This window comes from Hyperolius riggenbachi, chromosome 1 (assembly GCF_040937935.1).
Source record: "Hyperolius riggenbachi isolate aHypRig1 chromosome 1, aHypRig1.pri, whole genome shotgun sequence".
Classification (NCBI taxonomy): domain Eukaryota; kingdom Metazoa; phylum Chordata; class Amphibia; order Anura; family Hyperoliidae; genus Hyperolius; species Hyperolius riggenbachi.
The window spans coordinates 603,124,663-603,142,675 of record NC_090646.1 but is presented as its reverse complement, the minus strand read 5'-3'; the positions used below and the strand labels follow the sequence as shown (position 1 = coordinate 603,142,675).

At 45.6% G+C, this 18,013-nt stretch overlaps 1 protein-coding gene across 1 annotated transcript in view; it reads left to right on the top strand.

The window, feature by feature from the left end:
- The window catches only part of NNT (nicotinamide nucleotide transhydrogenase), a 202,394-nt gene that overhangs the window by 94,030 nt on the left and 90,351 nt on the right, over positions 1 to 18,013 (top strand). The window contains exons 14-15 of the mRNA XM_068249595.1: positions 6,730 to 6,925; positions 15,122 to 15,355. Coding sequence (XP_068105696.1) covers positions 6,730 to 6,925; positions 15,122 to 15,355 — 430 coding nt within the window. The remainder of the gene's footprint in view (positions 1 to 6,729; positions 6,926 to 15,121; positions 15,356 to 18,013) is intronic.

Sequence of the window (18,013 nt, the reverse complement as noted above, 5' to 3'; positions counted from 1 at the left end):
TTATTAGATAGTGTACATGCAGTCTGCAGTGCAAGATTTTTAATATAACCATAAATGTGTCTCTTCTGTAATGAATCTTATCTCAGCCTGGCTATATTCTGGTACATTGCCCGGGTGAAGGAAGCTTGTTATCGCCCCTCCCACATACATGCTCCTCACTGATTGGCTTAAGGTAGTTAAGTGTGACATGAGGCTGAGAAGGTAAATACACCTCACCCCACTGCAGAAGCTGCTGAAATACTGAAATCTATGCCGTGCTCATGTGTTTACAAAGCAAGCTGGATATGACAGTGCAGTTTCTAGGAGGAAAAAAAAGAGTAAGGGAGGAAATTACATCAGGATTGGCTTCAGTCAGAGGAACAATCTTTCTCTTTATTTACCTTACAAAATTCACTGAAATCAAAATGTGGGCCGAACAATCTATGTTATGTAAGTAGAACAAGTACAATATACATGTTATGTAAGTAGAAAAAGTATTTCCCCCCCCCCCCCCCGGGATAGTATGGTTGTCCCTGCTGCTCTAAAAGTTTTTTTCCTGCCCCTCTTCCTAACAGATAATCAAGAAACCCCCACATAATAACCATTCACAGTTCTCTTATGTTAGCAGTCACTTGGTGGGCACAGTTCTAGGCTCGCACTGCCATTTGCCATAAATGTGGGTGGGTAAGGGTGGTTGGTGGACAGGCATCCTCACACACATCAGTGTTCTCCCCAGAAATTTTTTCTAGCCGGGTGGCATGAAAAAGTAGCCGGGTGGGGCGTGATAACAAAATGCAGGGCCGGCGCTTCTCTGCATACAGCAGAGGAGAAGAGGAGCCGATGACAGCTGGGTGGTCACCAAAACCTGATGGGTGGAGCGCCCAGCTAAAAGAGCCTGGGGAGAACACTGCACATCACCACCTTCATCATCCCCTTACTTCAGGATCCTGTGTGAGTGAGGATGAGTGGACAGGGTAGGCGTATCCTTTTCCGACAAAAACAGGAGGGAGGGTGAGGGGGAATAAAATCCACGCCCTCTCCCATAGCAAACATTAGGGGAAAAATCCTGGCCATTCAGGGGAAGTACCTAGATCTGTCTGTACATAAGTTATACCTATTCCCATGTACACCCTGCACTCACACTGTGAAGAAGACTGCATCGTAAGCCAATCAGAATCTGTGGAGCTGCACAGTACTGACAATCAAACCCCGAGAGCTTAAAAGGAACCTGAGGCGAGAGACCTATGGAGGCTGCCATATTTATTTCCTTTTAAACAATACTAGTTGCCTGGCAGCCCCGCTGATTTTTCAGACATCAGTAGTGTCTTAATCACACACCTAAAACCTTTCAGCTTATCCAGTCAAAGTTGAGTCAGAGCACCTGATCTGTATGCTTGTTCAGAGTCTATGGCTAAAAGTATGAGAGAATGTGAATCAGCAGGAGAGGCAGGCAATGTGCATTTTTTAAAGGAAGTGTAGTGGAGATGTCTTGACACCTTGTAGGAAAAGATACAGGAGACAAAAACGGGAGCCCAATAGTGTAGTATGTTGAGTATAAATATAAAGAAGTAAAACGCTACTCGCAAAGGAGGGTTGCAGGGGGGCAACCCACCACAGGAAGCAGGTGGAGACCATAAACCCGACTCCACTCAGGGAGGTCCTTACGGACCTGGCTTTGGTCGCACTCCTGGAATAAAAGGGGACAGATGTCCACCGTGGTTGAAACCAAGTGTGTGCTGTCTCCACCCATCAAACAGGATATGTAGGAGGTATAATATGCACAACTAGTGGACCTAAGCGGGCTAGGTCTGTCCCTAATGCGCCGCGCGCATGTGCACGCCCACCCATCACATGTGACTCACACACGCCCGCCCCTTCGGGCCCGTCCTCCTCCGGCTCTCGGCAGTGTCTCTGCGTCCCTGCACATGCGCAGTGCACTAAAATCACTGACGGACGGACATGAGACGCAGCAACACTTGCCTTTTATTAGGTAGGATTAGGGAAAGAGGCTGTGCTAAATAAAATCTTTTATTATCATAAAGATTTCGTCATTGAGGTAAGCTACCTAGTTTCCTTTTTCGATTTGAAACTGCTTTTAAAAGCTTTTATTCACCAGGGCGCCTCGTTCCCTAATTGTGTTATTAGAAGGAAATACATATGTCAGCCTTCATATGTGTCGCACCTCAGGTTTCCTCTAATTGCTGGAGGAAAGGGCAGAATGGGAATTCCTAATCGGCACCCACAGTGTCCAATCAGCAGATGGGGTAGGGGCGTGGCTTTGTCCACACTGTTGTTCATTACCTAGGTGGAGCGAGGTGAGGTCACAGGGCTGGTTCTGCTCTGTGCTGGGGATCTCTGAATGACAGGACTGACTTGTGTATATATTTGGCAGGGAAAATGTTCTCATTTGCAATGTTTCTTCTGAGTATTTAGCTGTCTTCCTCGGAGGTCAGCTCTTGAGGACCCACCCTTTACCCCCCCTTAAGGACCAGCGCTAGTTTGATTGATCTGTGCTGGGTGGGCTCTGCAGCCCCCAGCACAGATCAGGGTGCAGGCAGGGAGATCAGATTGCCCCCCTTTTTTCCCCCCTATGGGGATGATGTGCTGGGGGGGTCTGATCTCTGCTGCCTGCGAGTGGCTGGCGGGGGGGGCACCTCAAAGCCCCCCTCGGCGGCGAAATGCTCCCCCTCCCTCTCCTACCTGGCCCCCTTTGGTAAGCCGGGCTGCACAGGACGCTATCCGTCCTGTGCAGCCAGTGACAGGCTGTCTCCTGTCACATGGCGGCGATCCCCGGCCGCTGATTGGCCGGGGATCGCCGATCTGCCTTACGGCGCTGCTGCGCAGCAGCGCCGTACAAATGTAAACAAAGCGGATTATTTCCGCTTGTGTTTACATCTAGCCTGCGAGCCGCCATCGGCGGCCCGCAGGCTATTCACGGAGCCCCCCGCCGTGATTTGACAGGAAGCAGCCGCTCGTACGAGCGGCTGCTTCCTGATTAATTAGGCTGCAGCTGGCGACGCAGTACTGCGTCGCTGGTCCTGCAGCTGCCACTTTGCCGACGCACGTTATGAGTGTGCGGTCGGCAAGTGGTTAATAATGAACAATGACTGATTGGCTCTTAAATAAGACATAGATTCCTTTCCATCACTGATTATTTTTAGACTGGGGGCTTTTTTTAAATAGAATTGATGATAACCACTGATAATTTCCCCCATTCCTCCTGTCCCCATCACTGGTTTACAGCCAAAAGCTATTATTAGTCCTAAGAAACGAGTGCAAGTGCTCAGCAAGCAGGGGTTCTGCAATCCGAGGGTCTGAAATTAGATATTAGGAGAAATTTTCTTCTTGCGTAAAGCAGAAAAATCCCTGGTCTGCTGAGGATTTGGTGAAGACAATACTGAGTGGGAGCCAAATCCTCTTGTAACGATTAATGTGCTTTGCTGCCAAGTCTATATAAAACAACGTAAACATTGCACTGCCAGAGACATGGCTCCATCTTGCATAGTGCAGCTTAGCAGAACACACAAGGCAAGACCCGAAACATGGTTCATGTGTTTACGATATGTTGCAGTATTAAAGCATGCGTTTGGTTTTAACCACTTGAGGACCCACCCTTTACCCCCCCCCCCCTTAAGGACCAGCGCTGTTTTAGCTGATCTGTGCTCGGTGGGCTCTGCAGCCCCCAGCACAGATCAGCTGGCACGCAGAGCGACCAGATCGCCCCCCTTTTTTCCCCACTAGGGGGATGAAGTGCTGGGGTGGTCTGATCGCTCCTGCCTGATGGGTGTTGCGGGGGGGGGGGGCACCTCAAAGCCCCCCTCCGCTGCGGAATTCCTCCCCTCCCGCTCCTACCTGTTCCCCCCCCCCCCCCCCGGTGATCCGCGCTGCACAGGACGCTATCCGTCCTGTGCAGCCAGTGACAGGCTGTCACATGGCGGCGATCCCCGGCCGCTGATTTGCCGGGGATCGCCGATCTGCCTTACGGCGCTGCTGCGCAGCAACGCCGTACAATGTAAACAAAGCGGATTATTTCCGCTTGTGTTTACATTTAGCCTGCGAGCCTCCCGCCGTGAATTGACAGGAAGCAGCCGCTCGCGCGTGTGGCTGCTTCTTGATTAATTAGCCTGCGACGCAGAATTGCGTCGCTGGTCCTGCAGCTGCCACTTTGCCGACGCGCGGTATGAGTGCGCGGTCGGCAAGTGGTTAAAGAGGCCCTGTAGTGACATAAAGTAGAATGTTGTAAATTATTCAGGGTATACACTTTTACGCTAATTATCCTGGTTTCAGCATCAGAAACACTTCCTATAGCTATATATTGTTAAAGAGGAGCTGTCAGCCACACTATCTCAGAAAAACAAAAACAAATATATAAGTAGATAAATACTTGCTCTACTTACATAACATATGTATTGTACTGTCCACGTTATGATTCCTGTGAATTTTATAAAGGAAAAGTAGAGAATCCAATTCTAGACAGTTTCCATATTTACTGTGGCTATTTTGAAGCCAGTCGTGATGTAATATCCGCCCTTAGTCTCCTCTGCCTTATTTGACCGCCCTTCACTATAGAAAGTGCATTGTTTCAGCCTGAGAAATTTTGGCCAATCAGAGAGGAACAGAGGTGTGGGAGGGGAAAACAGGAGGGAAAGAGGCTTCAGCCAATCAGGCTGCATTAGTTAGAGGAATATAACCCTGCATTTCAACTTTGCTCTAAAACATTATTTACAGTATATTATATGCAACCAGCATTGTTTTTTTCACTAGACCAGCATTGGAAGGGTTACACAGTGCTTTAAAGTTCCCGGAGATTTCTGCAGACATCCGAAGCTGACATAGATACATTTTGTTTACATAAATGTATCTAAGTGTTGAATGTGACTCATCTCTCTGACTGAGAAGGAGTTGGAGGACAGCCAAAGAGTGTGTAACATTTCTCAATAGATACATATAACTAAATAGAATGTAACAATCTGAACTTCTGCATATCTCTCCACGGAACTTTAAACCTCTGTGTTTAACCCTTCCAATGCTGGTCTAGTAAAAAAAAAATGCTGGTTGCATATAATATGCTGTAAATAATGTTTTAGAGCAAAGTTGAAATGCAGGGTTATATTCCGCTTTAAGTCTGAGGGAAAGTAGAGAAGCAAAAAAAGACAACCCAGCATGCCCTGGAACTTCTCTTTTGTGTACCAAATTTTCTGTGTAGCAAATAAGAGTCATGTAAACTGGAGAATAATTTATCAACAATAAATGTAATAATGATTTTAACTTTTGGATTGCCTGATCAGCATCCTTATTACTTGTTTACCAGATAAAAATAAAGAATTGGTTTTTGATTTTTTTTTTTTTTATGCCAGACAGTTACTCTTTAAATGACAAATTAAGTGATAGGGATATGGAGGCTGCCATATTTATTTCCTTTTGAACAATATCCGTTTCACTGGCAGCCCTGCTGATCTCTTTGGCTGCAGTAGTGTCTGAATCACACCAGAAACAAGCATGCAGGTAATCTTGTCAGATCTGACAAGAATATCATAAACCCCTAATCTGCTGCATGCCTGTTCAGGGTCTATGGCTGAAAGTATTAGAGGCAGATGATCAGCAGGACAGCCAGGCAACTGGTATTGTTTAAAAGGGAAAAAAATGGCATCTATATTCTTCTCTCTTCCCACAGGAGCAGTTTCAGCTTTGGAAAAGCACTAGGCTAATTAAATTCAATGTAGGTAATTCCACAGGAGCGATTGCGATGTCCCCAAATTGCAATTGCGGGTCCTAAAACCTCCATATTTTTTTCACTTCAGTTAACCTTTAATGCCAAGTCTCTGTTCACATGTGCATTAAACAGTGGCTGCAGCACTCATTGCTTAAAGGACTTACGAGGCCTGATTTGTAAAAAATAAATTTAAAAAGTTAGATACCTGTGTGTGTTTGCAAGGCACGGAGGACGCCGTCCGCGCCCTCCGTGCCGTTCCACCGGGTCCCCGCTGCTTAATATCCCCCCGAACGTCCCCCGACCTCACGGCCCGGGTCGGGCTCTCCAGCCTTCACAAAGATGGCCGCCGGAGCTGGCCGCGGCTGCGCAGTCCGCATAGCCGCGAGTGCGGCTGCGCAGCTTTAAGGCCAACTCCCCGATCCACGCTACTGTTACGTGGATCGGGGAGTTGGCCTTAGAGCTGCGCAGCCGCAGATGAATGTCAGTTAAATCGTGTGTATGATGATCTACAGATCTCATAGACTATCATTGCAATTTGCAGGAATGGATTTTTGGCAGGAACAGATCTTTTGCAGATACTGATCTTTTGTGTCTGTACAGCATCTGTGTGTGCAGCATCTTGCAAAGATTTTTTTCTGATGTGGAGTGCAGCTCCATAGAAAAGACTGTGTAGAGTATGGCTCTCATACTACATGAAGGGTGGTAAGATTGGTCTGTGATCTTTCAGTTTCCAAAGACTATAGTCTGATGTGTGTATGAGCCTTAATTGTATGAAGATCTGCAAGCACGCCAAAAATTGCTTGGGATAATGCTGGATACTCCCTCTGTGTCCTAACAACTGCTGGATATTCCAAGTCTTGGCAATCTCCTTCTCCCCCGTGCCCCAGCACCTTCTGTATTAGATGAGATAGTCTTGTTACATAGTTATCATTAGTGATGTGGGATGGAATAGTGTTTCTGGCATCTATGTATATGTTGCACTACATGATGAATTGGTATTTGAGAAACCTAATCGTACCTTATGATCCTCCCTCCAGATGATGTACTTGGGCTCAGGCCTGTGCTGTGTGGGTGCTCTGGCTGGTCTCTCCACTCAAGGCACCGCTCGTCTCGGCAACACGCTGGGCATGATCGGAGTTGCTGGTGGCATTGCAGCCACCTTGGGCGCCCTCAATCCAAGCCCTGAATTGCTAGCGCAGATGTCTGGAGCAATGGCGCTTGGCGGCACCATGGGTGAGTACAGATCTTTTTTTCAAGTGGCAACTCCATTGATATGCTACATCTGGCAGACAATGGCAAGAACATAATTTGATGTTTATCTGCTTTGAAAGCTCAGTTCATACACCTGTGTTGTTGTTTATGAGCGAAGCTGCAGACGAGTGGATTTAAAGGAAACCTGAGATCAAATTTACTAAAGCATTTTTTACTTACCTGAGACTTCCTTTAGGCCGTGGGACCCATCGCCATCGTCCTGGGCTGCTCCGATCACCCGCTGGCCGTCTTAACCAGTCGCCGCAGTGCTGCGCATGAGCAGCTCATCCGCATCATCAAGCTCCCATCGATGGTAGGGTTCTGTGCCAGGCAACGGTGTAGATGCGTGGACAGGCCGCAGTACAGCCCGACTGGAAGGAGAGACCGGACAGCGAGCTATCGGAGCAGCCCATGAGGAGCCAATATCCTAAAATGGGGGTTGAAGCTCCAGGTATATAAATGCTTTAGTAAACTTGATCTCATGTACACACTTGACTGTGTGTGTGTGTGTGTGTGTCAGTGTTACACTCTTAAGACATAGGCCTCAATTCACTAAGCTTTATCGAACACTAAATCGATTGTTTGTTAATTTACCTATGAGTATCCCATCGATGGTAGGGTTCTGTGCCAGGCAACGGTGTAGATGCGTGGACAGGCCGCAGTACAGCCCGACTGGAAGGAGAGACCGGACAGCGAGCTATCGGAGCAGCCCATGAGGAGCCAATATCCTAAAATGGGGGTTGAAGCTCCAGGTATATAAATGCTTTAGTAAACTTGATCTCATGTACACACTTGACTGTGTGTGTGTGTGTGTGTGTGTCAGTGTTACACTCTTAAGACATAGGCCTCAATTCACTAAGCTTTATCGAACACTAAATCGATTGTTTGTTAATTTACCTCATGAGTAAAATCTAATTTTGAATTCACTAAGGTGTTATAGATTTATGGAATGTTTTATCAATAAAACATTCCATAAATCTATAACACTTTAGTAATTTAAAAATTAGATTTTACACCTGAGGTAAATTAACAAACAATCGATTTAGTGTTCGATAAAGCTTAGTGAATTGAGGCCTATATAGTGTTGTGACAAACCAAAAAAACACAGCGCAGCAAATTAAAAATGGCCCTTGGCAGCAGCAAAACAGGCTCCCTGCACACTGCAATCCGTATTCTGATTCCGATTCCGATTTTCAATTCCGATTTTCCCTGAATACATTCAACAGAAAAACGGATAAAAAAAAACGCAGCGTGCAGTAAAGATTAAAAATCTGAATCGGAGGTAAAAACCGATTAAAAATCGGAATCAGAAATGCATGCAGTGTGCAGGGAGCCTAAGGCAGTCTGCAACTCCTGACCATCTCCTCACTCCATCCGCACACTAGTCCGCTGGGCTTTTAGGCTAGATGCACACATAGCAGAAACGTTAGCGTTGAGTAAAACACTGGGGTTTTGCCGCTAATGGAAGTCTATGGGCCGTATGAAAAAAACGCATATGCATTTTATATGTGTGAGTTTTTAAAAATGCTGGTTGTGTTGCAAAATATGCAAAAAACGCATCAAAAATGCACATAATGAAAGTCAATGGGAAAGCAATAGTATGCCCTTTTCATTCGTTTTCCATGCATTATTATATGTCTTTTTTTCTCCCAAAAATTGTTTTGTGATGTATTTCCACTTCCTGTTGTCTTCTTAGTGATTTGCATAAATAGAAATCTAAAAACACATAAAAAAACACATATGTATTTGGTATGATGCGAACCACAAATGTATTAAAACGCATGCAAAATGCTTTAAAAACACATCTGCTAAAAAAAAAAAAAAAAAAAAATAATGAAACTCTTAAAGGGGAACTGAAGTAAGAGGTATACGGAGGCTGCCATATTTATTTTATTTTAATCAATACCAGTTGCCTGGCAGCCCTGCTGGTCTATTTCTCTGCAGTAGTATCTGAATCACACCAGAAGCAAGCATGCAGCTAGTCTTGTCACATCTGACTTTAAAGTCTGAAACACCTGATCTGCTGCATGCTTGTTCAGGGGCTATGGCTAATAGTGTTAGAGGCAGAGGATCAGCAGAGCTGCCAGGCAACTGCTATTGCTTAAAAGGAAATAAACATGGCAGCCTCCGTATACCTCTGTCTTCAGTTCCCCTTTAAAACCTGAGCAACCAGAGGAGGACACGGGGACAGGAGGAGGACACAAGACGGGCAAACTAGGACACCGTGGGACAGATAAGAGAAGCAAAGAGGGCATAGGGGGATTCACAGGGGGAGCCAAAGAGGACACATGGTGGACAGAAGGGGACACAGGTGAACAATGATTGGTGGAGAACTTCTGCAAGACGCTCCTGGAACATGGACGCACCAGGTTTAGTTTATTACTTTGGTTTTTTTTACCTATGGTTTTTGCCCTGTAAGCCAAGGTGCGTCTTATATTCCGGAGCGTCTTATGGTCTGAAAAATACGGTAAGTCTATATTCTGTAATTTAGTGTCTTGTATACGGATATGTGCATAGGAAAATTATGATGGGATTGTATACGGCATATTTTGATTGTGGTGTCTTTTGTGAGCCAACATTTTGGGTACAGTAACTTTAAAATAATACCTTAATCTTACTAACCCAATCTGAGCTTTGCATTTTACACATTGCTCAGCAGTTAAAGGATAATCAATCTCGACAGGTTCTCTTGCATAGTTCACATAAGGACCGCAGTTATTGGGGGGGCTTCGTGCAGCCGCACACACTAGGCCTCCATTGTCCCGATGATCTTGCCGTCTGTCCTGTCTGTTGTGTCTTTGAAGTACAGGAGAGTTATTTTAGAAGGAGTAAACCTTTCCAAGCGATTGCAGCACGCCTCCCTTCCTCCGAGGCATGTTGCTGACTTGTTGTTTAGCGTAGCGTTGGAATGTCGTGCCTTTTGATGGCGTGATCCCTGAGCAATCCTTTTATCTTCAAACGGCAAATAATGCAGAATGCCGAGCGCACTGTCCGCTTGTGCAGCAAGTGTTTGTGTACGCAGCTGCTGGGCTCAGAAGTTGCTGGAGCAAGTCTTAATACTGCATTCCTGGATTATTCGTGCTTGAATCGCATGTTCCGTCACTATACCTGGAACATAGTTTATGGAGTTTCCATTGTTTAAAGGCATTTACATCAAGAATTGAGTTTTGTATGCTTCGTGCCAGTGTGGAGTTACACAACTGCTTTTAAAGGGAACCTGGGGTGAGCTTGTTATGAAAGCTGCCATATGTATTTCCTTTTCAGGGACCACTCCAGCGAAAAAATTAAGCAGTTAAATTATGACAAACCTGACAGGTTTTGGACTAGTCCATCTCCTCATGGGAGATTTTCTTTGATTTCAAAAGTATTTCCTGAAAGGCGGTTACACTAAAAAGCTAAAACCGTAAGATACCAGCCAGCCTCCATACTCACTTCCACACTATTTTGGCAGTTAGACTTAGCAACTGCTGTTCAGGAAATTCTTTTGAAATCAAAGAAAACCCTGAGAATCCCCCATGAGGAGATGGCCTAGTCCAAAACCTGTCAGGTTTGTCATATTTTTAACTGCTTTCTTTTTCCGCTGGAGTGGTCCTTTAGAGAATGCAAGTTGCCTGGCTGTCCACCTGATCTTGTGTCTCTAATACTTTTTGCCATAGACCTTGAACAAGCATGCAGTTCTTGTTTAGCCACATGCTTGTTTCAGGGTTGTGACTCAGACACTACTAATGCCAGAAGATGAACAGGGCTGCCAGGCAACTGGTATTGTTTAAAAGGAAATGTGAAAGCCTCCATATCATTCACCTCGGGTTTACTTTAATTATTGCTGGGATTTGACTTCACTTCCTGTTGTGGTATGATTGCAGCAGTACTAGTAGAAGTGAGTACTGCAATTAATCTTCTCCCTCCATTGTGGCCAGGAAAGCAACAAACGGACTTCAGCCATTGGGATAGAGCAATGATCTACTAACTTGGCTCTCCAGCTGTTAAGGAACTACAAGTCACAGTCACAGCCACAGTCATGATTCATAAAGGCAAATGCATTGTGGGACCTGTAGTTCCTTAACAGCTGGAGAACCACGTTTGCAGATGACTGGGATAGAGCATTGTGCACGGGGTATTGGCTGCTTCCATTCACAGCTAGGGGTAATGGCAGAATCAGCCCCTCCCATGTGCACTGATATTAGGATATTAACCTCTTCTGGACATTGGTAATTTAAAATGTGCACCTTGTTTGGGACCTGTTATCCCTACCAGGGCATAGATTTCAGTTACTGTGCGGCACACTACCATCGATTGCATCGCTCTCCCGTCGCTGAAGTCCGCTCTCTCTGCCGTCGCTATGACAGCAGAGCTCCATAAGACGGTCAAAAGACAATTTCATTGGCTTCAGGCCCTGTGATCACTGTGAGCTCATCACATTGGCACACAGTGATCACAGGGTCAGGAGCAATCAAATTGACAGAAGTTAAAATTGGCAAGTAGGCTTTAGTGACGCAAGAGCGACGGGTCCGTGCGGTGTGACTTTGGTGAGTCACATTTTTGTACCAGCACTCTCTGTACTTAAAGAGACTCTGAGAATAAATCTCGCTTCAAAGCTTGTATTCAGCAGGGGCATGTGTCACAGGAGCCCTAGTGGTCGGACCGCAAATTGCCTTCCAATCGGTTTCAGCACACAGATCATGCAAGCTGTGGTCGCACTCGGTGCACGGAAATCGACGGAACTTGGGCAGCAGCCCGACTAGAAGGGAGCCTGTGAGGTACGGTAATTACAACTTACACACTATTTCAGGGTATAACTGCCACCACCTCTGTTTTCTGAGACAGAGGAACTCACTAACTGGTTATTTCTCGACCTGCAAATTAAAACAGTTAAAACACGCTGTATTCTGTCTAGATATCAGTAATAGTAGCGACTCCTCAGAGACCTGAGTTCAGTTTCTGTGTATGCTGAATAATAGGGTAGCGGAACAGTGAATGACTTTGATAAAGTCTTTTATTCACGGGCAATATAAATAATTAATATATACAGACAATTATTAAAATCAACAATTATTGAAACAGTAATAGCCAGTAGGAAAAATCAAAGAAAGGGAGAAAAAATACTTAGTTTCATGGAAAGAGGTCCTTTTGTGGGAAGAATCATAAAGCCCTTGGTAAAATCCTTTGTTTCAGATCAAAGTTTAGAGTTCAGACGAGGTGGATGCCAGCATATCCTCAAGCTGGCACAGATGAGATCAAGATGGAGTTTCAGGGTGGAGGACACTGAGTTTGGCTCCTCTGCCATTCTAATGCCCCTGATCCAGTAGGAGGGAGTGAGGGCGGGAGCCACACACCCCCTTAGAATATGAGATGAGTCTTCCCCTTGTCCTGGGGACCAGAAATCATATCTAACCATATATGGGCTCTATCTAACAGAACCATACAGGTCAGGGCAGATTTACTAACATTTTCAGGTCTGTCTCTATTTACCCAGCAGCCCGATACCAAACATGATGGGTGGGACCCCTGTGGTATCATCAGGGAACTTTCGAACTGCCTAACTGGCAGTCTTTACCTCAGAATGTTCTGAAACTTCCTCAGAACCAGCGCCAGATAGGGCCAAGCATGTTCTGTTAGTTTGGAGGGTCTGCCAGCCTGGCAACACAGGAAATATGACACATATAGCAGTTTATGGAATATGAGATACATCTGGGATGTACAGCAGGTCATTCCCAGGCATGACCAGCAGATCTGACCAAGAAATCGGAGAAACCGACGGCGAATCTTCCAGATAAGCCTACGTTCCTCCCGGCTGTTCCGTGACAGCTGGAAGAAAGGGAAACTCCAGGTTGCTACAGGTAGCCCATACACAACCAATCCAGATTCTATTGATCTGAATCGCGATCGATGCAGAGAATCGAGCGCGATCGCTTTTTCTTCACGGGCGGTTCCAGGACGCGTCTGCGGCCCCGCAACCGTCCGTGACAGCATGTGTGCCCCTGCTAAAACGCCACTATCCCGCAGCTAAACGGGGGGTCCCTTACCCCCCAAATCCCCCCTGCAAAATCAACGACCAACTTGGTCATAGATTTTGCTGCTGTTGAGGCAGGGCTAACGGCTGCAGCCCTGCCTCTCAGCGCCGTCTATCAGCGGCGCATCGCCGCCTCTCCCCCGCCCATCTCAGCGAAGGAAGACTGAGAGGGGCGGGGGAGAGGCGGAGATACGTGCTGGCAGACGTGTGTAAGGCAGGGCTGCGGCCATTAGCCCTGCCTCACCAGGGAGAGATCCCCAGGAACAATGGAGGGGATTTGGGGGGTAAGTGACCCCCGTTTAGCCGCGGGATAGCGGCTGAATATAAGAGCTGAAGCGAGTTTTATACTCGCTTCAGTCTCTCTTTAAAGTGAACCAGAGACGAAGCACCCTCATGTATTTTACCATATAGATCAGTGGGAACATTAGAGAAAACACCTAACATGCTTTCTGTTTCATTCTGCACTGCACAGCTTGTTTCTTATCAGACCTGATAAAATCCCAGACTGAGCATTCAGTCTGGCTTTGCTATAATGACTCTGCTATGATTCCTGAGCAGAGCCAGCAGGGGGCAGGCTTGGACTTGAAAAGACATGAGAGAACACAGACTGAGCTATAAAAATTCCTGAGCAAAGCCAGACTGAATGCTCAGTCGGGGATTTTATCAGGGCTGATTAGAAGCAAGTTGTACAGTGCAGAATGAAACAGAAAGGAAGGTAGGTGTTTTCTCTAATGTCCCCACTGATCTATATGGTAAAATAGGGTGCTTCGTCTCTGGTCCACTTTAAGTGGTTAAATCCTACTTTAAAGTACATCCTTTTTAAATGTGTAATTAAACTTAAAGGGGCACTACAGTGAATGTAAAGCTTTTTAATTGTAATGAATAATATCTGAGGTCTGTTCATTGAAAAAACATACATGGATTATTTACAGATTATTAACAGGAGAGCTACATTAATCATGCAAGGGTTGTGCATGGATGTCAGAATCCCACTTGCCGCATTGGGACAGTACATTCATGTGTGGGGGAGAACATTTATAATAGCAGCTTCATTGTGGGGTGTAGGGGGGGGGGGAGTTCTCCCCTCTTCTGCTGTGAGCATCTCCAAGCCCCACGTGCAGTTAACAGACCTCTGGCAGATATTTAGAAAACTAAGAAATTTTAAATTCGCTGTAGTGCCTTTAAGTCCGGTACACAGGTCCAAATTTGATAGGCCAAGATTGGCCAATTTTACCACTTTAATGTCATATTAATGCGTACCTGCACAGTCTGTTCATAATAGTTAATATCTGTTGGTCCTCATACTACATGGAGGTGGTAAAATTGGTCAGTGATTGGCCAATCAAAATTGGATGTGTGTACACACACTTAATCAGAGGACGATCTGAGTTGTGTAAGACGGTTTTCTAGAAGTCTGGTCCTTGTCTTCTTTAATGGTCACTATTCACTATGAAATGACGGGACTGTAAGAACAGACAAATATTTTATGAACAGATTAGGGCACATTTTTCATCAAGGACGTGGGCGTTTTAGAAATATTTGCACATAAAGCATTAATGAGTGTGTAGCTTTTAAGTGGACCTGAACTCTTGCACTGCATAGAAAAAAAAAAACCTAGAGAGATGCACCCTGTATGTGTTTAGAGAGTTTAGCTTGCCTAATCCCCCCTCATCTGTGACCAATCAAAAGCCGTAGTTTGATCTTTTATCTGTGTCAGCTGGCTGTGGTGGAGTAGCTACTTTGTAAACATAGGATGTTAACCTGTGTCTGCTTCCATGATGAAAGCAGGAGATAGACACACTGCAGATATATTGCAGGAAGTGTATTCGCTGTAACGAAGAAATGTTTTTCTTTAAAGGTTATTCTAATGTTGCTTATCTTTTAGAGCAGAGAGGAAGTTCTGAGATCAGGTCCGCTTTAACTGCAGCTAATACTTTTTCTTTGCACTTTGGAAAGATTTTTTTTTTTTTCTTTTAAACCTAGAATTGTATCGTGTGCTTTTCAGCCTTTAGTCATTCGGCTTCTGTCTGCTGCCATGTACTCTGTTATTTTCCTCTCCATTTGTATTATTTACTTTTCCGTAACACAAATCATCAGCTTCCACTTAAGAACGGCTTTCAATAATAAAAAAAAAAAAAATCTGTCTTTTTCTTCTCTTCCTCCGACAGGTCTCACCATCGCCAAACGCATCCAGATTTCCGACCTCCCCCAGCTGGTGGCCGCTTTCCACAGCTTGGTTGGCCTGGCCGCCGTCCTCACCTGCGTGGCGGAATACATGATCGAGTACCCACACTTTGCCACCGACCCGGCCGCCAATCTCACCAAGATCGTGGCCTACCTGGGCACCTACATCGGTGGCGTGACGTTCAGCGGCTCCCTGGTGGCCTATGGCAAGCTGCAGGGTGAGTAAATGCGCACATTTGTGGTTTACTGCCGCTCTCCCTCCTCTGCTGCGCTATCCCTGCCAAGTTATGCGGCTTAAAACAAATCTAAATAGAGATCCATGGGGTTTGTTCCAGATAGACAACTGGATGCAATGAGTGACGCTCCAGGTGTTGTCTATAAGGAGGTCTGGGAGTAATTTTTTCCTACATGTGTTTTACTTTGTGTTGCTTGCTCTGTTCACGAGGCAGAACTTGTGTACTGGCGCCATCCACAATCCTGACTCCGCTTCTCCCATTGCCACCCAGAGTCTAAAGGCTGCCTCAGACTCGGGAGACTCGAATGACGTACCAGTAAATCCTCTCCTGGCCAAAACTCTGCTCTTTTTGTTTAAAGCTGAATTATACTCAGAAAAACAAGTGTCAGTTAAAGTGTAACTTCACTTTCACTAAAAAAAACAAAAAAAAAAAACGGCTTCACCAGATAGCAAGTATTTGGACAAACTTTTGTACTGCCCGATCTGCTGTTACTAGGATCTGACTGTTGGAATAATGTTGTGGCAGAGGGGGTGAGTGGATTTGTTTAAAGAGAAGCCGTAACCAAGAATTGAACTTCATCCTGATATCTGATATGTAGCTGATACCCCCTTTCCCATGAGAAATCTTTTCCTTTTCACAAACTGATCATTGTTGATATAGGGCTCTATTCATAAAACCGCATTGGGAATTTTAGACTTTTGTGTGCTAATTCATAAAAAAAAGTTTACACTTGCGATGAAATGTCAGGGAATTCCCACACTAAACTAGTAGAGTCGATACATTTTCTCTGTGCAGAGACAGAGTTACTATAAAAGGAGGCAGCCCCAGCATCCCTTTACATGTACATTTTTTTAAAAACTTCCTCTCCTTGCCCTGAATCTTCTCTGAATCTGTCGAATAGTCTTTCTAAACAATCAATTGCCGCAGCTTAGAAGAACTTCAAGAAATGTTACACATGCAGGCTTTCTGATGTGAAATTTATCTAAAATCAGGTACCAAATGGGTTAAAAAACACAGCCTGGGTATTCTGGGATGACCTTTTTTTGCTCTGCTCTCACTGCTGCTGCCTGGGAGGTCTGTCCCCATTAGCTTGCCTGTTATCGTTGGCTTATCTCCTTTTCTAAACAGTCTGTATGCTCCGTTCCCATTCCGCTTGCTCTAATCTTTATGAATTGACATGTAGTGACGTGTTGTGATAATCACCGAATAAGGCGGTCATTTCCCGCACTGCTCAGGAATGTCAGCTTGTCATGCGGAAACCGCTTTTATGAATGGGCACTTTGCTAAATGGTCGGTAAAGTCAGCTGTTTTGAGCATTACCGCATGCGGGATTGCTTTATGAATAGAGGCCATTGTGGTGAAACACCTCCCACAGTGTGATGTCAAGACCATGCTTCTGACATCACACTGGGGGAGCCTTGTTGCATTGTGGGAAATTACAGCTGTTTCCAACTGCCAAAAAAGCAAGCAGCATCTCCTTCCACTGACATCACCTGCCAGTAGTAAAAATTTTACCATGTGATAAATGTCAGTGTAAATCAGGGAGAGGAAAGGTTTTACAATGAGCAAACACTAACTAAATCATTTATACACAATTGAAAAATGAAGCCATTTTTTTATTACATTATTTTCACTGGAGTTCCTCTTTAAGGCAGAAAATAAGGGCACCCCCAACATCATTATCAGTGTTTCTCCAGAATTCCCAATGATGTGCACTCTCCTTCCCTGCGTAATCAGTGGTTCAGTACAATGGCATAAACTCAAAATTACACACATTGCTTTAAAACATTAACGGGTATTTGAGATGTGCTTATATGGACAAAACATACATACCTGGGGCTTCCTCCGGCCTGAACGCTCCCACAACGTCCTCTTCTGACTCCCTGTACTTCCGCAATTGGCCCTGGAAAGTCCTCCGGTCTGGGGCCAAATGCGGGACCAGTTGCGGGTGAAGAAGGCGGCGATTGAGTATACCGAGGGAGCGATCAGGCTGGAGGAAGCCCAGGGTATGTATACATTTTTAAAGGGGCCTCTTCTCAGGTACACTTTAAAGGAAAACTTAAGTCAAAAAAAAAAAATGACATTTACTCACCTGGGGCATCCCTCAGCACCCCGAAGCTGGATGGTGCCCTCGCAGCCCCGCTCCGATCGTCCTGTCCCCGCCGGCGGCTACTTCCGGTTCGGCGACAGCCGCCGACAGGCTGGGAACGCGGCTGATTTTCCGCGTTCCCAGCCGCTGCTATCACCCTCTATGCTGCTATAGCGTATATATAGACGCTATAGCAGCATAGAGGGTGATAGCAGCGGCTGGGAACGCGGAAAATCAGCCGCGTTCCCAGCCTGTCGGCAGCTGTCGCCGAACCGGAAGTAGCCGCCGGCGGGGACAGGACGATCGGAGCGGGGCTGCGAGGGCACCATCCAGCTTCGGGGTGCTGAGGGATGCCCCAGGTGAGTAAATGTCATTTTTTTTATTTGACTTAAGTTTTCCTTTAAGCACAGCAGAAAACAAGGAAAGATTGTTAATAAAGTCAAGGGAAGGCAGAGTTCCACTTTTAATTGATATTACCAGTTTCAGCCGTGTTTTGTGCTTCCTAGAAAACGCAGTTGATTACGAAACGAAAAATTATGACAGTGAATCCA